Raw genomic sequence first — 26,061 nt, forward strand, 5'->3', positions numbered from 1 at the left:
CCCCCCTCCCCCATACACTACCACTAGCACTATAGTTTGGTGCCCACGGTGGCCTCCACCATTCCTGTCCTCTCTCTGGTTCTCTAAGTGGGGACTGGAGGACAGAGAGGGGCTGCCCCACCTTGGGGGGCTCCCACCGGCCAGGCACTGAGCAGGACTGTATGCAGTCTTCAGCCTGCTTCTCTGTCCGCGTTTGGCCTGCTGGGGGCCGGGGGCAGCCTCAGGAGACACCACCCCGGAAAGGGGCTCTTGGACCAAGGGTCGGCCGTCAGGACAGAACCCTGGGGGGAGAGGGGTAGGCGCCATGGGAGGGGAAGCTATTGAGACATTCGCTAGTGCTTTATTTATGACTTAGGATGTTTGCGGGGTGACCGGAGCATAGCTGGAGAAGTTGTTGGCCAGAAGTCCAGAAGTGTCCGCTGGGTGGCTGGGCCAGGCTGCTGGGGGAACTCTCTGGGCAGGCAGATAAGGTGTGGGGCAGGGGCTGACGTTTGCTTAGCATCTGTCACATGCCGAGCACGCCCCCCCCCCCACCGGAGAACCTTCCAGGTGCAAGTGGGGAGAGGATAGTCAGGACTGAGAAGCAAGGGCCTTTGAACCCCTAAGGCACATGGTCAATAAGTATCCCTCTGACAGTCTTCAGAAGAAGAGAGAAGGTGCATCCACGCTTACAGGGCTGTGTTCCAACATGGGCTCTGTTTGGGGGCCTGCCCCTGCTCCAACAGCGGGGTGGTTCCCTATACCTCTCTCCTCCCTCCATGGACTGTGAAAATGGTCAAACATGCAGCAGAGTTGGGAGCATTTTACGGTGCACACCCACATGCTCATCACTGCGATTCCACCACCGACGCCGAATTATGCTTGCTTTATCACCTCTCTGTCCGCTTATCCATCCTTCCATCCACCTTATTGTTACTTCTGGTGCATTGCAAAGTAAGTCACAAACATCCTGATTACCTACAGAATCATTGCCACATACTCCGTATACGCGGCCGGGCTGCTCCTTCCCCAGCAGGAGCACTGTAGACGGAGTTGGATGCAGCCTGGGTCCCAATCCTGACTCCGCTATTCACAGCTGTGTGGCCCTTGGCAAACCATTTTGCTTCTCTAGGTCCAGCTATAAACGGGGTTCACCTGTATGTTATAGGTAATGAGAGCTACCAATAACCAAGTTCCTATTTTATGCCAGACACTTACCGTCACTGATCCCTTCAATCTAGGGATTGTCGTTCCTACAGACGGGGGAATCCGTGACAGCTCAGAAAGGTGAAGGAACTCGCTAGCGATCCTGCTGCCTGGTGAATGGCCACCCTGGGTCTGCGCCCAGCAGTCCGACCCGGAGCCCAGGCCTCAGCTCCTACTGATGTTCTAAGGTCATATGCTTTGTCCCTGAAGTGGCCAGTTCTGTTCTAGCTAGCACACAGCTGTTCGTGTTGGTGACCTCTCAAGATCTATGTCAACACAGAACTTTCTAGAGCAGTCCCAGCCTCCTACTCTGGGCATGTATTTATTTGGTGTCCCCTCCGCCTTATGGTAGTGTTTGTCCTCTGTTAAGCTCAGACCTTTATTTTCCAATTTCAAGTACCCAAACGAGCAAACAAAACAAACTTGGGTGAACTAGACTGTTCATTTTGCTGTGATTGTATGAGACTCTGCCAGGGGCTGAGTGCATAAAGCTTAGTCCTCTGCCTTGCCTTCAGGGAGTTCCCAGACTGGTGGGATGATGGGCACACACCCTGTCTATCAGGGAGCTGTCTGGCTGTGTAACAAAAACTGAAACACAGAGGCTTACGCAAGAGAGAAATTCACTTCTTTTCCACCTCCCCGTCCAAGTGTAAGCAATTGTGGTGGCCCAGCACAGCGGGGACACGGTGTGCTGCTGCTTTGCTGTTCTGCCTCCTCAACTGCAGCATCCATCTCATGAAATAAGATGGTTGCTGCAGCTCCTGCCATCACATCTATGCTCCCGCTGGGGGAGGGGAAGGGGCAGGAGTTCCCTGAAAGTTAAACACTTCAGCTTCCCTCTCACTGGCCAGAACCTAGTCACATGGCCACTCCTAGCAGCAAGGGCACCTGGGAAATGTATTCTTTAGATGGGCATCGATAGGTCCAGCCGAAACTTTTGTCACTGTGCAAGAAAGGGAGAGTAGGTATGATGGAGGGCACCTCGGGTCTGTGCCACACTTGGTAAGTACAAAGTGGTGGCCAGCCCTGTGGCAGGGATCACTCCCGGGAAAGGGGAGACTGGGAAACAGTTCATCAAGGAGGTGACATTTGCCCTGAGCTTGAGGGGCAAGACAAAATGTCTTCAGGTCAGGAATGGCAATTGTCTTGGCATGCATGCCGCCAGCCACCTGTCCTGAGGCTGGGGCAGACATCGTCGGTCGATCATCATAGCTGTCTTTCTCCCTGAGCACTGAGCAGCCCTGGAAACCTGCCCCGCATCCCCCCCGCGGGCAGGCGACTAGCTAGGCCTGCCCGTCGAACCCCATCGACCCCACTGTTTTGTGAGGCAAGGGGGCACCGTGGGCGTCTCACCCGCCCCCCCAAAAACGAATCAGGTGCGGCTGTCTGACCGCATCAGCTAGCAGTGGGCGCACCTCGTGCCCACTCTGCGTCCAGTCACATCCTCTTGGTGGCTTGAACTTGGCCATGGTGGGACCATTTCCATCACGGCAGTTGGCAAATGTGATAAATCAGGCATTTCCCCGCCGCTGGGCGGGCGGTTAAACATTCACCAGCACGCTGCTGCGTCAGCCCTGTCTTTCTTCCTTTCTTAACCAAAGTCTTCCTGGAAGGTCTGAGCACTGTTCTTCGTTTTAATGGGGGTCCCACTGCACAGCGCTTCCCTCCTTTTGAAGATCTTGCTTTGCCTCGGGGTCACCATTCTGAGTGTCAGCTCCGCTCAGAACTAAGGTCGTGGCGGGGAGTGGGCAGATTCGGGAGGCCCGTGGGATTGACAGCGGTTGTGTGGTACTGTTGTGTCCCGGGCACGTGTCCCGGGCACCTGAGGCTTGGCTGGATGGGGTGGGCACCAGGGAAGCCACATGGTTCTGCAGAAAGGGGACCCGTGTTCGGAGATCTGAGGTCCCCGACTGGACAATGCTGGACTCTTCCTAGATAGATGATCTAGATCATTCATCATCGAGTGGGAACCTCTCAGTTCTGGGCCTTGCACACCCTGCTGGCCCAGAAGACCACATGTGCCACGTAGGCTCCTTCTGTTTCTTTCTCTCCAGCCGTGGGGTGGGCCACGGCCCTGTTGAGATGTGCTGACATCTGGTGATTCACTGGTCTGGAACGTCCGCGCTTACCTCCTTGAAAATGATGCCCCTGGTACCAAAGGCTCCACTTGGATTCGTGTGCGGGTCTGTTCTCCACTGGTGCTGTGGCTTCAGCTAAGCCCCGGACCCCCGCCCGCCCCGCCCTGGGGGCTGTGCCGCTCCAGATATGTGCTCACTTGGGCAGGAGCGGCAGGCCCGGGGCCAGGTCTGCGGCCCTGTGGATGGAAAAAACCGCAGAGATCCAGACTCCATGGTCTCTGAGACCAGTGTAGACGTGGCTCCCTCTGGCGTATCTCCACCCTGTCCCTGAGGTGGGAAACTTCTCTCTGCTGGGGAACAGCTGTTAGGACAAGGTAGCCCATCTGGCCGGCAGGACGGCTGGGGATGGACAAGGGGATGCTCATTGCCTCCTTCTTCCTCTGGCTGTGTTCTTCCCTGTGGCAGGAGAGGAGTGTCACCCCTGCAGGCTGATTCCTGGCTTCCTCCTCCAGCACATCGTCCGGGGCAGAGGCTGCCCCGATCACTGGGAAAACTCACAGAAGGGTCCGGAAGAGAGTCCCTCCACCCAGGGGTTCCTGGGAGGCTTCTGAGAAGTGGCATCTGAGCTGAGTACCTGAAGGCCATGGGATGCCTGGCTGGCTTAGTCGGTTAAGCATTTGACTCTTGATCTCTGCTCAGGGCATGATCTCAGGGTGGTGAGTTCAAGCCCCACATTAGGCTCCATCCTGGGCATGGAGCCTACTTAAAAAGATTAAAAAAAAAAAAGGATGAACCAGCCAAGGAGGGTGGCAGGGGTCTACCACGCAGAGGGGACAGAAGAGGACAGGCACAGAGGTGTGACACTGGCTTGTCCGGGAACTAGGAGCAGCTGGGCGGGAGCGGAGGGCATGGAGACAGAGGGCCTGGGACGGCCTTGGGGGCCCTGCTAGGCTCTCACCATCTTCAGCAGGTGAGGGTCAGAAGTGCATTCTAGAAAGAGTGTCCCACCAGCAGCTCTCAGTTAGGCTGGGAGGAGCGGACACCCTGGGCAGGGAGGCCAGCTTGGGGGCCACGCGTGTGAGGGAGCCCGAGTGTTTAGTAGTAATGAAAGACAGTGACACCCCAAACCTGTCTCTGACTTGGTGCCATCCCAGAGGTACTAGGGGGGCCGCTGGCCCTCAGAGGCCTTGGGCTGTCTTGTCCCTCTTCCCTCTGGCCAGTTTCCACATTGGTTCACCCCCTTAGCTCCCCCTCTGCAGGAGTCTCCCGGAAGACTGTCTGTCCCCACGTGGGCAGGGGCACGGCTGCCCAGATGCCCAAGGAACCAAAGAGACACACAGGGGCCTTCGGTTGGCTTCAGGGCCCCCGGATATAGACAGTCTAGGGGAAGCCTCTGGGGGTGCCCCCCACCCCGCCCCGGGCCTCTGCACTGGGCAGCCTTTGTCCTTGGGACTGGTCTATCTCCTCACAGCCTGGCCAGAGCTGGTATCCCCCTGGTCGGGGCCCTCAGCCCAGCCTTGTCATCTCGGCGAGTGACTCATGCTGGGGGCGGGGGGGGTGGGGGTAAGAGAGCACCAGGCGGGGTGTGTTAATAGCAAACCCATTACGTCCCCATCCCTGAGGTCACTTCACACAAGGGACAAATGGTTCATTGAGGTTGATTTGGCTGCCGGCTGGCCCCAGGAGCAGTGGCGGTGGGGAGATGTCATTATCCAGGAAAGCAGTACCAGATTGTTGGGAGGGGGCCCAGCCAGCCTCCCTCCCACACAGAGCGTTCTGTTCCCGAGGCTCCGGGCCAAGACCCAGAGGCAGCACCCCAGGTACAGTGGGGCACAGTGGCCACCCTCCCCTGGGGTCACGCCGGGCCCAGGGATGTATCCGGGGGTACACAACCTCTTCTCAGTTCCTGGTGGGCAGGATCGGGCAGAAGAATCCAGCCCACGGGGAGCCCCCCCCCACATTTTGGCTACCGACACCGGGCCCTTTGTCCCCAGATGTCGTGCTCTCAAGCATCTTCTGGGTGAGCTGGCTGGCTCCTCTTCGTTCTTCTCCATCCTTCTGTGGAGGTATAGAGAAGGTGACGCATGGCCCAAGATGCTCAGTGGAAGCGAGGAGGAGGAGGAGAGGGAGAGGCTGGGGGCTGGGGACCTGCCGGCTCAAGACTGTCCCAAAATACGTGTGGCTTCCCGCTGAGCCCCTAGAAGCCTGGTACAGACAGTGGCCAGGGCACCCAGCCTTCTCCCCTCCTCCCACCCGACCCCGGGTGTGCCCCCTGCTCGGAGGTGCTGAGCACCCGGGGTCCTGGGGTCGAAGGCTGAGGAGGGGCCCGGAGCCCAGGGGGTCGAGATACTTGCTCCTCCCCTGGCTCCTATTTCTAGGAGGCCCTGGCTCACTGGCTGGTTTCTAGGGACATTTCCCCACAGCGGCCAGCTGATGGGGAACCAGTTCCCTTCCAGGCCCCAGAGCAAGCCCTGAGCTTTCCCGGGCAAGCTTCTGTAGTCAGGTTCCCACTGTTGCCAGGGACGCCTGGGAGCTGATGTCCCCGTAGGGGCCCCTCCTCCAACCCTTCCCTGGGGGCCCGCATCTCAGCCCCTTCCTCAAAATAGAGGGCCACATGCCCCAGACTCCAGGCCCCTAGAAAGGCTGCTGGCAACACATACCTCTGCTTTCCTCCCACCTGCTTGCTGGCTGTGTCCTGGGCAGTGGGCAGGAGCACTGTTAGGGCATGTGGCCCGAGTCCAAGGGGGCAGGCAGACAGGCAGCTCCCTGGGGACAACATCACCTCCGTCACTGCGGCGACTTTAAAAATAAGTTCGGCCACAGAGGGCCTGTTGCCCTCTCTTCTCTGCTCGGATCCCGCTCAGATGCTGCTGTTCCTGCTGACGTGGAGCTGGGGGAAGGCTGGTGACTCAGCTCTTGTCCCCAGACTGCAGCAGTAGTGAGCTGCCTCCAGCCTCTGAGCCCTCGGAGCAGGGTGCCTGCTCAGGAAAGGAGGCGAGGCGGTCAGGACACCCAGGGGACAGCCTGTCCTCTCGGGTAGGTGACCTGGCCAGGTGTCCTGGCAGCCCTGGGGGTGAGGCACCACCACTTGCTGCTTTGAGGCTGGCTGGGTACCGGGCCGGCCCCTCCTTCGAGGCCCCTGTGGGACTCTGGAGCTCCTGGGAGGGCAAGAGCATTTGTTTGTTTGTTTTTTCCCCATCAGCTGGGGTGCAGGAAGGAAATCCTGACACCATCTCTATACCTCTAGCCTCAGCTGGCGGCCAGCGGCCTGGGGACTCAAGTCCCTTCCAAAGCCCTGTTCTGGGGGCTGGGGTCGGAACGGACTGTGTGAAGAGGGAACGCATCAGGGATACAGGAAGAGCCGTTGCCTTCCTCCTCCCCCTTCCTAGTTGGGTGATCACTCGCCAAGCCCATGGTGGGGACCCAGGCATCTGAACCTGCCAGGACGTGCCAGAGGCCCCGAGTTCAGCTGGTGAGGAATCACCTTGGAGGGTCACAGCTTCTGAACAATCTTCTGCAGCCCGCCCCTCCCCCGCTCCGTGTTAGCAGCCACCGCCCCTGCCCTGCCTTGGCTCAGGTGGTCCCACTGGCTTTCATGTCCCTGCAGGAAAATTTACGAGTGAAACGGAAAATGGGAGGGCCAGGCAGGGCTGCAGGCCCCCTCGGAGCCAGGCCACGGGAGCTGCAAGCTGCCGGGGTCCTGAGCATCTGTCAGCGGGGCTGGGGGGTCCGGGGCGGGGCAGGGGCGGGAGGCCTGCAGCCAGGGAGCAGGGGGCTTGCCTGGGTCCTGCCTGCCAGCAGCTTCCTTCTGTGACTCGAAAGCATGAGTTTAGAAGAGTAATACTTTGTTTAAAAAGCTCCCTGCCTCAGAGATAAGGCCCGGGCTGCTGTGGTCAGAGTTTGCTGTAAATTTTCTGAACAAAGCAGGCTGGGGCGATAGCTGGGGAGTCTGGGGAACAGATTAATCATGTGCTAAGAAAACGGCATTCCCCTTTGAAGTGAAACCTTATGGTTGCATTTAAGCAGCCAGGCAGATGGTGTAAGGGTGTTCTGTGGCCTACACACTGATTAAATGTCAGCTGTACCCAAAGACAGGCTTCACGGGAAGAGTCACAATCCGGCAGCCTGGGACACTCGGTGGTCGGACTCCAGCGGTGTCACAGGGCCATATAAAGGGAGACGGGGTCCTGGCACTTTGGGTGCAGATGGTGCCCTGCTTGTCATCCTGAATGCTGGGGCTGGGGCGGGTCTGCGTGGTGGCTGGTGGGCATGCAGGGAGTCCGTGTGAGTTCTGAATGTCCCCCCGCCGCCCCCATGGGCTGATTCCCCGTCAGGAGCCACCGTGGCCCGGCCAACCTGCGAAGGAAACTGAACTTTGTCATTGCAACAGGGATCTGGCAGGTTCTTGGGGAGTCCTCCTTGCGTGCCTGGAAGCGAGGAAGCAACTGTCTCAAGGGGTCTCCTGGGGCCCCTGGGATGGTCGCTCTGATATTTCAGACAGAAATGACAGACAGGGAGCCAGCAGGGGGGACACCTTGGGGATGCTGCCCAGGCAGAGGGAACAGCTGAGGCAAATGTCCTGAGGCAGAAGGCAGTGTGAAGAAGTGGGCCAGTGAGTAGACCAGGTGGACAGGGGCCTGGGCATGTGGGACCTTGGCAGCCAAGGTAAGGAGTTTGCACTCAATTCTAAGTGTGAACGGGGCCACCAGAGGTGACATAATCTGATCTTTAAGCTTCACTGAGATCTGGATGGAGGGGAGTAAGAGTAGAAGCAGGCACCTCGGTGAGGAAGCTTTGCAGGAATGCAGGAGGGAGAGGGGGGCGTGGAGCGACCAGTTGTTCAATTCGGAGGTACTTTGTGAGCTGGTTGTTAAACACAACCATTATTAGAAATTTAATCACCTAGTACATAAAAAATATAATTAATATTTTGTGGAATGTATATAAAATACAAAATAAATTATATATAAATTATTGCTTAAAATGAAGTACCATGGAATTACCATATGATCCAGCAGGTTCACTTCTGGGTAAATGCCCAAAAGCATGAACGCGGGACTCAAAGAGACATGCGCACACCCAGGTTCCTAGCAGCATCATTCACAACAGCACAACAGCTTCCAAAAATGGAAGCAACCCAAGTGTCCATCGACGGATGAACGGATAAACAAAATGTGGTGTGTATGTACAATAGAATAGCGGCCTTAAAAAGGAAGGAAATCCTGACACCCGTGACCACATGGATGAACCTTGAGGCCATTATGCGCAGTGAACTTAAGCCAGGCACAAAAGGACAAACACTATGATTTCACTTGCGTGAGGTTCCCTAGAGCAGCCAAAGTCACAGAGACAGAAAGTAGAGTGGTGACTGCCGTGGGCCGTGGGAGCAGAGGGGGACACAGGGACTCCTGTTTGATGGAAATAGGAGCTTCAGTTTGGGAGGACGGCAACAGTCCTGGGAATGGTCGGGACTGATGGGTGCCCAACAGCGTGAGTGCGCTTGATGCCATTTTGCTGTACCCTTAGAAGTGGTTAAAGTGATAAATTTTATGTTATGCGTGTTTTTAGCACAATAAAAAATGCATTGCCCTATTAGAAACAAATCATATTATAAAACGAAGTTATCTGTTAGATTTACATAATACAAATTACAAGTAATGACATTACAAACAAAGGTAATGAATACACAGAACTCACACTTCTTAAGTCTTTCAGTACATTTTAGTATATTCTCTGTGTGTTGGAGCTCAGCATCGCTTGTCCTACCTGTATGATAGAAATGCTACACGGTGACGGTTCCTTCCCGGAGCTTCCCTGCTGGGCCTTCGATGGTGTCACACTGCTAGCTCAAAACTGGCCAGGGTGAGGGTATTTACACCACAGAAATGGGCAAATGCTACAGAATAATCAGGTGGGTTTTTTTTTTTTTTAACCCCCAGAATGCCGGTTGTTAAACATTAGGCAGCATGTACCACTGGAGGGGGGGCCTTGGACCTGAGATGGGGGCACTTGCGGTCAGAAGCAGCCCGACCCGTAGATATTTTGGAGGTGGAAACTCACTGATGGCCTGGATGTGGGGGTGAGGGAAACAGGGGACCCAAGGGTGATGCCTAGATACTTGGCCTGAACCAAGTATCGGTGGATGGAGGGACCATTTACAAAGATGGCGGACTGAGGGAGCTTGGGGGCTGTGGAAGGTCGGGCAGCAGCTGATGGATCCAAGGCTCTGGAGCTCAGGGAGGCCCTACTGTGCGCCAGGCCTGGGCAGGGCCAAGACCATGGGTGCCTATCCTGGTCTTTGAGGAAACAGATGGTCCACTTAACAGACTGTCCTGTCCAAAGGCCTAGGGCAGCCGGGCAAAGAGCCACTGTCCTCCCTCTGCTCCCCAGTCCCCACATGGAGCCCCGGTCATGGATACCGAGGTTGAGCCAGATGGCTGTTTCCGCCCATTGACTTCCTCCCTCCCTCTCTTTCCCAAGGCTCATCCCACCAGGGCCTGACCTGTGGGGTTTCTGTCCAGGCCTGCTCCTTCCCATTCCCAGAAAGGCTTAGAACTGGACTTCATATTAGACCTTTCTTGCCCATCCCTTGTCCTCAGGTGTTATTAAAACTTGCTGCTTGCTGTCGGGGTGTCCCCAGCCCCCCAGGTCCCCTCAGGACGGCCACCTGCCGGGCAGTGTTCCTTACCTACAGCAGATTGTGCAGCTCACACACATCTTTGGGAGGTGCGGATGGGGTCGAGGTCTATAGAGCGTTTGGGGGTCACCATTACAAAGGACCACACTCGAGGGGCTTAACACAGCAGAAATGTCTTCTCTCGCGGTTCTAGAGGCCAGAAGCCCGAAATCAAGGTGTCAGCAGGGCCTCACTCCCTCTGAAGGCTCAAGGGAAGAAGCCTTCCTCTTCTCTTCCAGCCTCTGGGGTCCCAAGTGTCTCTGGCTTGTGGCCACATCCCTCCAATCTCTGCCTCTGACTTCACATGGCTTCTCTGTGTCTCCTTTTTGGCCTCTTACAGGGACACTTGTCATTGGATTTAGGGGCCACCCTGATCCAGAGTTATCTTATCTCCAGATCCTCACCTTAATTACATCTGCAGAGATCCTTATACCGAATTGGGTCCCATTCTGAGGTTCGGGTGGATGTGTGTTTTTGGAGCACCCACCACAGGTCTCATGGGGGAACCTAGGAGGTGGGTGGCCCCTCCAGTGTCCCCTCTAATCACACTTTCCCCTTGGGCCAGGCCTACAGTCTTGCCTTCCCCATGGCCTTGGAAGAGGGTACCACTGCAGAATGCGGACGCCTTGTGGTTCTCTTTTTCTTGCCAAATTTAAGCTCGCTTTCCTCTCTCTGCTGCTACTCACTTTACCTGCCCAGCGCCCCTGCCAGGACTGCCCGTCCTAACCCCCCCTGCCCCCCCGCCCTGACTGTTCTGCCCTGAGAAGGGGCCTAGGGACCCCTCACCTGCCCATCAGGATCAGGCCTATGCTGCAGACTGGACGAAGCCATCAGAGGTGATCAAAGGCTGGGCTGAGACAGGGCTGGGTGCACGATTTCAGCGGGGAAAGAGAAGGCCGAGGAGCGGCCGGATTGTCTTCGAGTTTGGAGAAGGTGATTATTATGTGAAGGGTGGTGCCCAGCTGTTTCCCATCTCTCTGAAGACAGAAAAAAAAGAGGAAATAAATGATGTACAATTAGAGCAGTTGGCTAGATACAAGGGCGAACTTCCTGGCTGGGAGTGTGGCCAAGCGCTGGGTAGGGTTTCTGGAGGGAGCACGGGGAATCTCCTTACCTGGAGGTGTCAAGGCCTGGCAGCCATGGCCCTGGTGGTTAAACGGAAGGTGGGGGTATGGCCGGATGGGTTCTAGAGTGCAGTCATGCCAACATGCGGCACTTTCTGGCCGTGGAGGTCGGTTCCCTCCTGCCATTGTCCTTTAGGTTCCCACAGGGGAGCATTTTGGCAAGGCGTGCACCCTGGCTGGGCTCCCCGAGGAGATAAGCCCACGTCTGTTCAGCTCCACTGTGAATGGACATGAAGAATGCACAATAAGCTGACCCTATGCTAATCTGGTGGAACTCCATGCCCGCTCTCTGGGAGAACAATCGCATGGGTGTGTCTACACTCACCAGGTGCTTTTTATAAAAACACTGGAGAATAATGCTGTGGACCAGCATCTTCCCAGGGGCCTGGGTAGTTAGGCTGCCTCGTAGGGGCAGTGGACCACCAAACTCCCCAATACTGGGTGGACAGGTGGCCTAGAGGGCAGGGCCGTCAGGCAGGCCTAGGTGCTGGCTTTCCAACGTGACATGCCAGGGCCACTGGGAAGGCCATCGGGGTGCCCTCCATGGCAGCCGTGACTCCCTTGTTGAAACCCGGGCTCCCAGGCAGAGGAGGGTGTGTGCGCATCTGAAATGTCTGTGGTTTTGCAGTTCCATGTCCACAAACTCCCTTAGTTGAAAATAGTTCAAAATATCCAAAGCATGAGGGAGGGAGTGACTGCTTTTCTTAAAAAGAAAGGACTCGATTTCATCTACTTGATAAAGCCATCGAACCCAGTGTATTCTCAGAAAGAGGTGGGGAGTACCTGGGATGGCAGTCGGGCCTCATCATCCCCTGCCCATTTGGGATCTTTCCAGACTAGGGGTGTGGGGGCTAGGAGGGGAGTGGCAGTGATCAACCTGAGACCCAGGACCAGCTCTCAGGCACTCCCAGGCCTCACACAGAGGACGGGCACCAGCGGGGAGGGTATATTCCCTTCCATGGACTCTCACTGGGTCTGACTTCGGGCAGAGGTTCTGGGTCTAAGATAATGAGGGGGACAGTAGGTTGGAGCCCAGCACCTAACTAACTAGCAGGAGGAGCGGAAGGGAGGCCCCCTCCGCTGTGGGGACCAGCCTTGGAGGGCCCAGCCTGGGGGCTCCATCCTTTTGCCTCGCAAGTTCCAACCGGTCCTGTTGTCCCCAGCCTGGAGGATCTGCCTGCCTTCCTTGTAGGTGACAGAATTTAATCAGTGTTTGGAGGCGCCCATGTAGAAACGGCTGTCTTGGAGGGCAAGACCAGGCCTGAGGTACAGCAGAGATGGGGAGCCCCCTTTCTCCCATTATGGAACTCCTTCCTTCAGATCCTAGGAAATATCGTCGCCTTACCGGGGGAAAGACCGAGGTTTACGCTCTGCCACCAAGCTGCCCCCCTTATTGTGGAAGCTGGGGGTGGCACATTTCCCTGGCTGTTCTGGCAGGGGCGCTCCTTCCTTGCCCCACGCCCCCCCCCCCCCCCGGTGGCACCTTTTCTGTCACCTGGCTCGGAGGGTGCAGCAAGTGACCCCGGGGGTGGACGGGTAGGGATGGGGAATCGCTGGGGGGGCGCCCCCCCCAGGACCATGTGAGTCCTGCGGTCGCCCCTCGCTCCGCGGCTCCGGGCCCACAGGCGGGGGTCCCCCGGCCGGGCAGCTCGGGCGCTTAACCCTTGCAGGCGCTGAGCGCGGGAAGGCGGTGGCGGCGGCGGCGGTGAACTTTGTTTGGCTGCGTAAATAAAACCTCCCGCAGGAGGAACCCTGCGCCCCAGGGAAGGGGAGGAATCTCTTCCCCCCTTGGCGCCGCCCCCGCGCCGCCGCCCGGCCCCCACATCCGCCCACATCTGGCCGCGGCGGGGCGTCCGGGGGGAGGGGCCGAGCCGCGTCGGTCGCCGTCCCGGGGACGCGGGCCAGGCGGGGAGGAGCGGGGCGCCGAATCGGGCGCCCAGGACTCGGCCTGTCCCCGCGGCGGCCGCTCGGGCCCCAGCACCCCCCCGGCCCCCCCGCCAGGCCCCAGCCTTGACGGGCGGGCGGAGCAGCCAGTGCGAGCCGGGGAGGCCGGGCCGGGTGCGGGAACCTGATCCGCCCGGGCGGCGGGGGCGGGGCGGGGCGGGGGCGCGGGGAGCCGAGGCCCGGCGCCCGCCCGCCTCCCCCATTCATTCAGCCGAGCCCGGGGGCCGAGGGGCTCGGGCGGCCAGCTCTGCTCGGCGGGAGCGCGGGCGCAGGGCCCGGGCCGCCGGGGCGCTTCCTCGTCGCCGCCCTCCGCGCGCCGCGCCGCCCGCCAGCCACCATGTCCGACCCCGCGGTCAACGCGCAGCTGGACGGGATCATTTCGGACTTCGAAGGTGGGTGCCGGGCGCGCCACGGGCGCGCGGAGGGGCGGGCGGGAACCCCCGAAGGGGCGCCCTCCCGCCGCGCGCCCCCTGTCCCGCGCCCGCGTCGCCTACGTGGAGGACCTGGTTCGGGGGCCCGCGCGCCTTGGCGGCCCCCGCGCTGCCTCCCGGCTTCCTTCCTTTTATTGTATTTGCCGAGCGGCGACAGTCCTCTCGAGGGCTCGCGGGGCGCCCGCGGAACTGGCCGGGGCGCGCGGCTCCCTCGCGGCCGTCGCTCGGTCCCCTCCCTGCGGCGCTCCCCGTCGGCCCTCGGGCCCCCGCGGCCCTGCGGCGGGGCGGGGAGCCGGTCACCCGCCTCTGCGTCCTGCCCAGAGCGCGGCCGCCCTCCCCCACACGTTTCGGGGCCGGACCGAGCCGAATTCCGGCCGGGGAGGCCGCCGAGCGGACCCGGCTCCGGCCGGCGGGGTCTAGAGGGGGGCGCCCCTTGGGCCCCCATCCAGGCCCGGGGCACCCCCTTCCGCCTCCTGGAGTCGGGCGGCGCGGGGGAGGAGGGGCCTGCGGGCCGGTAGGGAGCGCATTTCGGTCCCCTCCCCCCTTCGGGGTGTACAGAGTGTGCAGGGACTTGGGGGGCTCTTCCGTCCGAGTGCGCCGGGCTTCCCAGCCCTGAGCCTGTGTGCGTGTGTGCGCCTTCGTGCGTCCTCGTGACTGCCTGTGGCTCTGCGTCCTGGCGTCCCTGGGAGTAAATAAAGCGGTCGGGAGGGAAGCTCACACAATAGTCTGCTGCACTTCTGGGGCCGGAACTCTGAGGGGCGGGCCTGCCTCTGCTGGGACCTGGAGCCCCCGCCCCTCCGAGGGGCTCCCAGGCAGCCTTGGGCAGAGCCCTCTGGTGGGCCCGGCCTTGGGGCGGCTATGCTGGAAGGAGTTTTGGACGTCCAGGTGCCAGGCCCAGCCAGGAGGTCCTCTGACCCCTGGGGGGGGGGTGCAGCGCCAGGGCTGGGATGTGTGTGTCCCGAGCTCTGCAGCACGCATGGTCTACCTGGGGTCAGCCGCTTCTGTGGGGCACTTCTGGGTGGATCCCAAGCCGCGCTGCAGCAGCTGTGATTCTGGGCTGGGCCTGCGCTGGCTTGGGCAGGGGTGTGAAGAGACTAGAGTGTTTGGGGTCTAGTGGCTGGCACACCCATGCAGAGGACACGCCTGCTCTTGGCTCAGTGGCCGGAGCACTTTTGTGATTCTGGCACTGAGCACCGAACAAGGGGAGTTCTGGTCTGCAGGGCTGTGTAGACCAGAAGCCCTGCTGTTACGACGTGGATAATGTGCTCTTACTGGGGTCTCCCTACATCTCCTTCGTTCTGTTTCGCCTTTTTAGGGCCCAGAGCATGGCTCTCCTTTGAGACTCCCACTGTTGCTCTCAGGAGCCTTTCCTAAGTGTCCAAGGGTGAGAACCAGCCCGTCTGGAGACGGCTGCCCCCTTCAGGTCTCGCGCCGCGCGTGCACCCTCCCTGGGGCCTGTGGGAGTGAGGTTGGCTTGCGGTCCCGAAAGCCTTGGGCGGGCAGCGGGGTGTGTGGGGCAGGACAGGATTCCATGGTAGCCCCGAGGCGGGGCGGGGGGAGATTTGGGGGTGGTGTGGTCCTATAGCTGTTCCAGTTCGCACCTCTGCCTCCGGGTCCCCATGTGTGACTCCATCCTGACCCCGATGGGCCCCTTGTGGAGATGTTGGAGGCCTCTGCCCTGGCTCCCAGGCGGCTTCTTGACCCTCTCATTTGGTTGGAGACAATGGCCTCATTGAGACCATCCTGATGCAACAGTGGGCAGCCCTGTGGGTCCAGGGGGAGATTTCTCACTCTTAGGGAACCCCTGGTTCCCTGTGTGTATCGGTCATCCTGTTGTGTGCTCTGACAAGCTGAAAGGGCTCTAAAGGCAGAGGGATCGGACGTTAGAGTCCTTCGGGCTTCGGGAGGAAGAGTGTGTGAGCTCAGGGACCGGCATGGCCTCCCTAAGTGTCCCAGGAGCTCCAAATGCACTTGGGTGTTGGGGGCTGGGCCTGGAACGGTGGGAGGTGGGGAAGGAGCCGTCAGCGAAGTCAGAGAAGGAGGACAGTGCACGACCTAGAGGAGCAGTGACAGATACAATGCAGCGGGGCCCAGGCAGGGAAAGGTCGCAGTGGAGGAGGCAGACCTTGGGCAAAAGTCAGAATTCAATTGCAGGAGGGAGGAGGAGAGCACTCAGGTCCCGGGCAGCAGGCAGAAGCGGGGGAGGCTGGAATGAGCTGGTCCATTGGAGAATGGGGCACAAGGAGGGGCCAGTTGGAGCGGATCAGAGGGCCAGGCCAGGCGTACCCTCCGGGAGCTGGGACTGTCCTGGGGAGGCAGCCGGAGTGGTGAGAGCAGAGCTGGAGGAGTTCTGGTCTGGGTCCGTGGGGCCGCCCACGTGGTGTCTCGGGGTTTGTGCAAGGTAGGACGAAAGGGGTTGGGGGGGAGACTGGCAGCCCCTCAGCTACTGCTGTGCCCCCAGAGTTCTGGGGCCCGCGGACACGGCCTGTCACAACACACGTGCTCATTGCTGAAGAACAGAAGCCCCAGGGGCCACCAGCAAAGCCTGGCAAGTTCTGAGCCACGGCATTGCTGGGGGTGGTTTGCAATGCTTGCAGACTGGAATCCTGCAGGGGAGCCAGAGGGCCCTCGTCGGGTGTCTTTGGGAGGTTTGGAGCCTGGTGGGAGTATCCGAGCCAGGGTGGCATGCCCCGTAGGGCAGAGGGGAAGGCACCTGGGGTGGGGTGCAGGGTGGGTGTCCAGGCTGGAGCAGCGTGCCCCTGCAGGGCCGACAGGAAGCCGCCCCAGGTGGATGTGTGTGGGGTGTGTGGATCTGCTGATGCCCCACGTCCCGGGCACATCTGTCCCCTGCCCTGGGGAGCAGCCTTCTTGTTTTGACTCTGTCACGTTGTCGAGGAGGCATGGGGACTCTGCTTGCCCTCTCTCATGGACATGTCTGTCGGGTTCACTTCTCCCCCGGGCACTGAGAGGGTGGCAGTGGTCTTCATGGGCGTGAACGTCCCACACGGACCTTGGCCTTCCCTTGCAGGACGACCTTGGGGCTCTGTGGAGAACCCCCATGTAGGAGCAAGAAGAGAGTTTTGTATTTTGCTCATGTGATTTTTTTTTTTTTTTTAGAGAGTTTTGCTCCCCCCCCACCCCCCGGGAAGATGGGCCCGGAGGGATGACTCCTTCCCCGATCTCACCCTGGGTCGGTGGAGGCACGGAGCCGTTGGGCGGCATGTGCTTGGGTGAGAGCAGGCCAAGTCTGTTCTCGTGAACGCTATTACAACCCTGGTCTTTGTGTAACAAAGCCCTTGCAGGGGCCAGCTGCTGCCCGCCTTCCTCAGCGCTGTTTGCTGGAACCGTAGTCGCATGCGGGGAAAGAATCTTGAAAGTCCTGGATGTTTGTGCAAACGCAGTCTGGCCCGGCACCTTGGCGCTCCGGTCCCGCAGAATCTGTCACGTACAGATTGCGCCTGCCTTTCGAGACCCTCTGCTGTCTCTTTGGAGGACCCTCCTAGAGGGGTCCTGGAGCTCCGGGCCCCGGAGAGCAGGCCGGTGGGGCTGGGGGGCGGGGGCAGGCAGCGGGTCTCCTGGTGGGGTGAGGGGGGAAGGGACCAGGCGGACAAGCCCGCTCATCTGGGAGCCCAGACACCTCTGGGACAGGGGCTCCCTCGCCTGCTGGAGGCAGGTGCCCCTTTCCTCCCAGAAGGACAAGGCCTGTTGCTTGGTGATGGGTACAGACCTGTCCCTGATTAATGCCAGTGGGCCTCTTGGGTGACGCCTCCTGCTTTTCAGCCAGACGCAAGGCCCCTCGTGAGTACCAGCTCCCTGTCGTTGGCACCTTTGGGGCAGGAGGCAGGAGCCGTGGGCGTTGAGTTCACTCAGCTGGACTGGAGGAGCCGGGCCTGGGCGATTCGGCTGGTGCCTGTTCTGCAGCGATGAGGGGACAGTGGCCTGGTACTCTGTGTCCAGAACACGGGACCGGGCACACCCACGGCTTCGGTGTGGGGAGGAGAGCCGCCATGCACGTGCGGGGTAGCAGAAGCCCCTCTGTCATGGGCTTCCGGGCCAGGCCGAGTGTCAGACCTGGGCTGGGAAGGTGGGGGCACATCTCACGCTGCCGGGCATCTGTCTAGAAAGGCTTTCTGGAGGACACGGATCTCCAGGAAGGTTTGGAACAAGGCAGGTGGGCAGAGTTTGCATCCAGAGGGGGAGGGCCTTCCAGAGAGGTGACAGATGGGGCAACCGGGAGCCCGCGTGGTGCAGTGCTCACGAGGGTGAGCCCAGTGCCATCGAAAGCTGGGTGGCTCACGGGAAGTGTCTGAGCCTGAGCTTCAGTTTCTCCTCTCCGCGAGGGTTGTCCTGGGATTTAGGTGGATGTAGCCGGCAGCACCGAGCACAGGGCCCGCTCCCGGGAGCATGGGGGGTGCTGCTGCCGCTCTTGGACCTGGGGGGTGGGGTGGGTATTTGCAAGCGGGTGGGGGTGGACGCCGAAATGTGGGGATCTGGGTGATGGAAAGTGTTCCAAGGCCACAGGCAAGGGCCTGTCTGGTCCCCCTGGGGGTGAGGCTCACAGTGTGGTCAGCACTGCAGATTTGTAGCTTTTGCGGAGCCCACCCGGGGCTCCCTCTGAGTGCAGCAGATGCTCAGGCTCCTGGCCAAGCCAAGAGAGCCCCCATCTGGCCTGGCAGAGCTCCCTGGAGGTGCCATAGGTCTCTCCCCGTCAGAGTGGAGGCTGGGCTCATGTGGGCTGCCGGGTTGCTTTCCTGGAGAGGTCACCCCACCTCCTCTGCCATTCCCCACCCCAGAGCATCTCAGATGGGGGGCCACAGGCTGGTGCTGGACAACCTGACTGAAGACAGGTGGTGGGCTCGGGCGGTCCACCTTCCTGAAAGTGAGGAGTGAGGCAGGGTGGCTATATCAGGGAGGGGATGTGCAGGTGGGGCAGCCTCCTTGGCCAGCAGCCCTTTGGCAAGACCTGCTTGTGTGTGGGCTCTGAGCTAGGAGAACAGTCTCGTCTGGGGCTGAGGGGGAGAGCAGGGGCAAGCCGGGTGCCTTGCCTGTGCCCCAGGAGCCCGTGAGCTCTATACCCCCGCCCGCCGAGGGCCCGGGGAGCCTGGACATGGGGTGGGGGCTCCGGGGGCTTCCCTGCCTGGAGAGACAAACCCAGAGCTCGAGGGCCAGTGGTGGGCACAGCCAGCCCAGTGCCCAGCGCGTGGGGGGCACTTGCTCAGGCCACATTTACAGAGGCGGCCATCTTGCCGGTGGGGGCAGTGATACGGTGGCCCACTCATGACGTGGTGGCACCAAGAGCCACACAGACGTGCAGATGGTGCACCTGCCCCGCGGGAGCCAGGGACCTCTCCGCCCAGTGCCCGAGCCCTCAGCCTGCCCCTTGGTGCTGTAGCCCGCAGACCCTGGCGCTGGCCGAGCAGAGCAGGGCTCCCTCGTCTTCTTTCTCCTTGCGTGCCCAGAGGTCAGGGGAGGTCCCATTCAGAGACCCGGCCCCCTCCATGGTTCAGCCCAGTTGGCACTGCCATCCGCTCAGTTTACTGGCCAGGCAACCCTGCTCAGAAGAGTCTCCTCGGGGTACAGTTAGCAGTGTACCCCGGTTTGGCAGCAAGGACCTGGGGAATCTATCGTGACCCCTCAAACCCAGGAAGGAATCTCATCTGCCTGCCTGGCCAGACCAGGGGCTTCCCGCTGGGCTCGGAGCCCCTCTTTGCTCACTGTTTTGTGGCCGGAACAGTGGGCTACGTGCTGAATATCCTCAAAGAACCTGGTGGGGTGTGTAGAATGTGTGGGGGTGCGGTGAGGGGGTGAGGGGCAGGGGCAGCCAGGGGCTCCGGTGGGAGATTCATCAGAGGGTTGAGGCCCCGGGAGATTTCATGTTTTTGATTCATCCCCGAAACCTAGCCAGGAAACAAGCTCTTGCGCTTTCTTTTGACAAAGCCACTGAGGAAAAATGGTCTAACAGTGGCTTTCTTCCCAAAGGCCTCTTGGTTTTTCCCAAATTTGGAGGCTCTCTCAGTTGGTTATGAGACCGAACGGTCCGGAACTCTCTGGAACATGGTCCCAGAAGCCTGAGGATTTGTAATCTCCAGCCAAACAGACCCATCTGACACCCTGGACACCCCCGGCGCCTGGGGCAGTTCTGTGCTCGGGTGTTTAATTTGGTCGGGACAGAGCCTGGAGGCTCCATTCAGCCTGGACCGGGAGACATTCTGGAAGCTCCCAAGCTTGTTGTCATTTTTAAAAGTGCTGCCAGTGCCCAGAAATTTAGGCAGAGGGATAAGAGGACAGCGCCGATGTCTGATGTCCGTGGAGTCCCCACGCCCAGCCCAGGGCTCTGTCAGGAGCTGGGGCTGCAGAGAAGGTGGAGAGCCTGGAATGAAGCTCCAGCCTACCTCTTTCTTGCGTTTGGTGTTTTTCCTTGCCTGCTTTCTTTCCCATGTTCCTGAGTTTTTAATAGCCCTTCCCGGGAGGGTGAACCTCTCCGGACTCTGGCCTTCTCCCTCCACTGGATGGAGTTGCAAAATCCAGAGAATCCAGGGCCCTGGCCTTAAATGCATAAGCGTGTCCTGCCCACCCAAGACTTAGAGCTTCCTGTGTCCCTGGGCCCAAGGCCGGGAACCTTTGCCTTCAAACATTCAGAATAGCCTCCTGGGAAAGCCAGGGGAGATGGGGAAGGGGAAACAGAGAGGTGACCCCACCCCCCACCTCCTGGCCATTCCACTCCCCTGGTCCCTGAGGGCCTGTCTGGCTGGGGGTACCATGGTTGTTCCCTGGGTACAAATGGGGGGCCGTGGGGAGGTGGGGGGGTCTTGCGGCCTGTGGCTTATTTGGATTAAGTGGGGGAATTCCAGGGTTCCTTCCCCTCTGTGCCCCACTTCCTCAGTTTTCCAAGGAGGGGCTGGAACGCTAAGCTCTTTTGCAGGCCTTGTCAGGTCTTTTTCCATGATTCTGTATCTGGTCTCCTAACCAAAGGCACAGCCTTCCCGGACCCTTAGAGGAGTGCTGGCCAGTGGCTGCCTCTCTTTGCTGATGGGCTTCTGGCTGTCCCCTGGGGCAGGGTCTGGGCGTCCTGGGCACCTCCCTGTGGGAGGCTACAGCTGAGGGTCCCCTGGAATTGAGGAAGGGAGCCACCTGGGCCACAGACAGGCCCCTCTCTGCCCGTGGGAGGTTAGGCGACAGACAGCATCATCTTTCTTTTTGGTGGGAAGAGAGAGATGTCCCCAGTATGAGGCACCTTGCCATCTCCCCTCCCTTAGGCACTGACCTGGAAGATGGAGATGTTTCTGGTTCTAACCTTGGTGGCCAGCAGCCTGGTGGATTTCCATACTGTCCCAGGCAGGATCTCACTCTGTATCCGGGATGGCCCCCTCCCTGGATGCAGGCAGCCGGCTCTGAGCTGGGATATTTGGCCCTCGGTTCCATGTGGGTGGGCAGTTTTCCTGTAAGTGGTAGGCCAGGCCCCTGCCCCGTGTCCCCTGGAGACCGAGATTATCTATAGTAAAAGCATACAAGTTTTCCTGGCTCCCAACCAGGCCTGGAGAGGTGGTCTTCTCTGCTGTCCCCTGCCTCCTGTCTCCCATAAAAAGTCAGGGGAAGGCGCGCTCTGGAAAGTGGCTGGGTTTTGGCTTTTCGTTCAGCTTGAGAAGTGCCGGATCCATTTGTTCTCTGGTGGGCCAGGAGGAGGATCCGTGGGGTGGGAGAAGCAGTCAGCTCATTCCTTTTATTCAGCAGCTGTCTGTGGGCGCCAGCTAGGTGCCAGCTCTGTTCTAGGTTCTGGGGGTCCAGGTGTGAGCCCAAGAGAAGAGGGGTAGGTTCAGGAGGGCTTCCTGGAGGAAGGAGCACCTAACCAGAGTCCCGGGTGGGAGTTTACCAGGCAGGGTCTCCGGGCACATGATGCTGGCTGGCTTCTTTTGTGATTTCTCCCAACTCGTAGTTTGTTTGGGGGATCCTGTTGTGCCCACACCTGGTAGAGGTGCCTGCACCCGATGGGGGTGCCCTTGGGGCTGTGCTTGCAAGGAGGATCCGGGCTCCGTCTTTGCTCCTGGTCAGGAGGCTGGGTGAGCCGTGAGGGACTTGGGTGGTGAATGATCCAGGCGGGGGAGAGGCCCTGGATTTGTTACCTAGCAGGGGTGGAGCTGCGAGCTCTAAGTCCTGGGCCTTCTCCACAAACCCTCAGGAAGGGCTGCTTTGCTCTTTTGCTGAGCTATGAAAGAAACCCTTGGCAGGCCTGGGGCCTGCCCGGGGTGAGATGGGGAAGGCCGTCATTCATCATTCGTTCACACCTTTGTAGGAGGCGGTGGAGTGGTGTCCTCTCCCTCCTGGGTGGCTGTCCCCGCCCCAGCCCCTGGCTCTGGGGGACACCGAGTCTCCGGGGCAGCTGGGGGGATGGGGACACTGGTGAGGGAGGAAATCTCCCCCCTGCCCTGTGCACTCAAATATTTACATCTCTCCTAATATTTAAATGATGAAGCCAGGCTCCTGCAAACAGCTGCCCTGGAGCCAGCTGTCGGCTCCGGCCTCCCTCCCCCCTCCCCCCTTTGTTTCTGACCCAAGTCCCCGGCCCTTCCAGCTGTTACCCGTTTGCTCACAGGCATGTCCTCTGCCCGTGCTGGCTCTTGTTATTTTCCATAACCATCTCCTTTATTGAGCACCTACTACGTGCCAGGCACTGGATCAGGCACTTCATATGCTCAGTCTTTCACTCTCCCAGAGTCCAGCAAGGTGGACGGGCTGCTGAGGCTCACTCAGGTCACCCCTGGCCTCAGGCCACACTGGCAGGCAGACCCAGGTCCTCCTGACCCGGACCTGCCCCTGCCCATCCCGCCCTACTGCTGGATCCTGCCCTCTGGCCCTCCCTGCTGCCACCTTCCACAGGCTGACCCTGCCAGGCTGTGATGGAAATGTCAGCGGTGGGTGGGGAGCAGCTGGGCATCCAGAGCCTGCAGTCTCGCGGGGGCTGCCCTTCCTCCAGTCCCGGCCTCGCTGCCCTCCAGCTCCATGACAGCTTTTTGTGAGGCGGGCGTCATGGTGCCCACACCGCAGGGTGGCAGGGAACTTGGGAGAGGGGGTGAGGGTTCAGAGCTCAGTGCAGCACTGGGGGTAGTTGGTGCTCTCCCGTTGAGGATGTGGCTCTCGGGGCGGGGGGCTGGTGGGGTTTGGAGTCAGAGTGGTATGCTGGTTAGCATGCTGGCTGGGATCTGGCTTCACCGGCGCCCAGGCTGTGATCCTGGGCCAGTTGCTTACCTCTCCGGGCCTTGGCTTCCCATCTGCGAAATGGGGAGGGCATAAAGTCGCCGTGTCTTGTGGTGGCCATGAGAACTAAATGGGCCTCAGAGCTGTGCCCGGTGTGGAGTAAGCACTCCACAACGTCGGCTGTTAGAAGTTCAAAGCGACGGGACTTTCTGGGTTTGTCGGACATGCCTGGCAGTGTCCGATGCCCTGGTGGAGATGGGGACTGTGCTGGTCTGTTTGGGGCACTGTCACGAAAACCTGAGGGTGGGGGCTTAAACCATGCGTTCATCCCTCGCCGTCCTGGAGGCTGGGGATCCAGGATCACCTTGCTACCAAGTCCTGGCTCACAGATGGCTACAGCAGGGACACCCACCAGCAAGCTTTGCTCCTGTCCCCAGGAGGGCGACGGTCTGCGGTGAGGAGTGGGCAGATTTGGCAGAGGTGGGAGGTGGGCGGGGGCCCTGCGTGCCGGGCTGTACCTCTGTCCTGTCTGTGTTTCCCGTAGCAGGTGAGTTAAACCGTGTGTTGTTGTGGGGGCGCCGGGCTGCCTGGACCTTCTCTGTCCAAGGTAAACACGGTGTGGGCTGTGGGCAGGTTTTGAGGCCTCGTGACCAACACGCCCCCCTCGTCACATGTGTCTCTGCCCCTAGCAGTGCCCACTGCGTCCTTGGGGCGGGTCATGACTGATCCGGGAGCTGAATGGTGGCGGCTGAGGCTGGACACCGACCTTGGGTGACTTTTGGGGCAGGTGGGGGCAGGCGGGGCTGCTGAGCTGGCGTCTCCAAGGTCTCTGGCCAAGGCGGCCCCCCTGATGGTTGGTGCTTAGGATTTTCTTTTTGTAGGATTCTCGGTAGGGGGTGTGGAGGAGCGGAGGCTTGTAAGGGCCTCCCCCAGCTTCCCCTCTGACGCACCTTGGGGTGCCAGGCCCACCCAGCCCTCCTGATCCAGAACCTCCAGGAGGCCGGGACTGGCAATTGATTTTTTAACAAGTTCCAGAAATGAATCTGACCAGCGGTCAGCGGTGAGAACGATCGGGAACCAGGACCTTACAACTACAAAGGAATTCAGAGAGCTGGTGCTAGAATGAGTAGCGATTTGACCTGTGTGATGCTACCCGGAGGGCAGCTCAGAGCGCGTCCCTGCACGAGCCTGCTTACAAAACACGGGCACATATATACACAGCAGAAGGATTGGAAGGACCTTGGCCAAGATATTGAAGTGGTTCTCTGGGTCGTGGGTTTATCGATGATTTTTTCTTCTATTTCCTTTGCGTCTAGCAAGTTTTCTACATTGTACATAAATTGCTTTTAGAGCCAGGAAAAGAGCAATAGATGTTATCTTTGCAAGTTTATTGTCAAAAAAGAAAAATCACTCAGTCAACCCAGGCTCCCACACTGGCTAGAGAGATGGGTGCCCACTGGCTTCTCCAGCTCCAGATTGGGCTGCTGGGTTGAGGGAAGGCCGCATGGTCCAGAGGTGAGCACGGCCGCCAGCTGTGTGTTTGGCCCCAGAGGAACGTGGCCAGAACCCCGGGGAGGAGGGGGGCTGGCCCTCCCTGTGCATCCCTGGCCGGGCCCCTCCAGCTCTGCTGAGCGCGGGGATTGCCGGTTGGTTGAGGAGCAGCGAGGGTAGCCGGGGCTGCCGGCGGACTTCAAAATGGCCCTCGGGTCAGAGGGTGCCAGGGCCGGAAGGGGCTCTTCAGCCCTGCCCTTCTTTCTGGTCTGTCACCAGGACACTGAGGCCAGAGGGGTCATCCGTCCAGCCCAGGCAGCCTCCCCAGCCCTGGGCTCAGCGGAGCTGCCCCTGACCCTCCCACACTGAGCAGTTATATTGACTACTGAGCTAAAATTCTCTCTTTTTAGTTAAGAAAAGTATCATTCCTGCAGGCAGCTCCGTTTCCTGCCCCTGACGGGGGTGTTCGCGGGGGGGTATGGGGGGTTGGGTCCCTGTTTGAGCGGTGGACCCTGGGCGGTTCCTGGGCAGGTGATGGCTCCTGTAGCAGGTGGAAGGGAGGGTCTGGCTGCCCCGAGGCTGCAGAGGCAGGAATCGGGAGTGGCAATTGGCAGCCTGGGCCCAGCCTGGGTGGGTCAGGGCTTCTGGGGTTGGGTTGGCAGCCCTGGGAGGTGGGGGGTGGCAGTGGTGGTGGTCTGCCAGGAGCTCTGGCACAGGATTTAGAGCTCACCGTAGACTGTGCTTCCGTTTCTTCTGCAGGCCAGGAGCAGAATGGAGGGTTGTCTCTTTATGGGATGTGGCCCTGGAGGGGTCATTTATTGGCCCACCTGCAGCCCAGCAGCCAGGGAGCTGAGGATCACACACTGCCTGCCCCCGAGGCCCTTCGTGCGGCAAAGGGAGGACGCCCCACAGGCCAGCTGCTCGGGCGCGCTGCCCGCTCTGCTCGGAGGAGGGGGTCTGTCCCGTCCCCGGGAGGTGTCTTCCCTGAAGCCGTGCAGGGCAGATGAACGCTCGGAGCCTCTCTGACCCAGCGTAAAATGGGAAAAGAGTACATTCACCGCTGCCTGGAAGCCGCGGCCGGGTGGGCACCAGAAAGTGAGACATGGACCCGACAAGTGTGTGCGACCAGCTCAGGGGACCTCGGGGCACAGGTGGGAGAGAGGGTTCAGCAGGCCGGGTGGCAGCGGGAACTGTGAGTTTGCCTTAGCAAAGTCCCATGGGCTGAGGGGCGTAAAGCCCGGGCCAGGAGGCCCCAAGTCCCAAATCCAGGCATCAGCCGGGCTGGTTCCTTCTGGAGGCCCCAAGGGAGAATGTGTCCCAGGCCTGTGTCCTGGCTCCCGGGGCTGGCCGCGGTCCTTGGCATTCGTGGCTTGTGGACGTGTCACCTGCCTGCCTCGTCTTCACGTGGCCCCCTCCTCTACATGGCCTTTTCTTTCCTGTCTCTTAAGAGCACGCTCAGTATCCACTTGCGGACCCACCCTAAATCCATGATGATCACGTCTTGAGATTTTTAATCACATCTGCGAAGACCTTATTTCCAAATCAGGTCCCGTTCATGGGTTCTGGGGGCTAGGACGTGGACATGCCTTTTGGGGACCACTCTTCAACCTGCTGCAGTGACCCATCTGAGGGGCAGCAGAGTGTTCTAGGCTTGGGGTGAGTTGGGTGAGTGGGGAGCGGCAGGCCAGGCTCTGAGGGACGTTGGCCCGCCCGGGCCCAGCCTCCACGTCTGTGCGTTAGGAGTGTGGTGGGTCCTGTCTGCCGTCCTCCAAGCAGCTGCCTGTGGCCCCCCTGCTGGACCTGTCCAAGGGTCTCCTCACATTCTAGATGCATGTGTAGAGTTGACCAAGAGCTTGCCGTCCCTGGTGAGAGCCCAGTGAGGCCCCGAGCAGGAGGGGCCCTGGAGGCCGCCTCACTCAGCACCCGCCGCCCCCCCAGGC

At 60.0% G+C, this 26,061-nt stretch overlaps 1 protein-coding gene across 2 annotated transcripts in view; it reads left to right on the forward strand.

The window, feature by feature from the left end:
* SEPTIN9 (septin 9) overlaps positions 1–26,061 on the forward strand; it is a 154,541-nt gene that overhangs the window by 42,651 nt on the left and 85,829 nt on the right. Inside the window, exon 1 of one of the 2 annotated variants that reach the window (XM_021680961.2) lies at positions 13,197–13,399. The exons of the other annotated variant lie outside the window; for it this stretch is intronic. Within the exon in view, the coding sequence (XP_021536636.1) occupies positions 13,345–13,399 (55 nt within the window). The 5' untranslated portion in view covers positions 13,197–13,344. Of the gene's footprint in view, positions 1–13,196; positions 13,400–26,061 lie in introns of those variants that run through there. 2 annotated transcript variants of the gene reach the window in all.

The sequence above is a fragment of the Neomonachus schauinslandi genome, chromosome 15 (genome assembly GCF_002201575.2).
Source record: "Neomonachus schauinslandi chromosome 15, ASM220157v2, whole genome shotgun sequence".
NCBI classification, from domain to species: domain Eukaryota; kingdom Metazoa; phylum Chordata; class Mammalia; order Carnivora; family Phocidae; genus Neomonachus; species Neomonachus schauinslandi.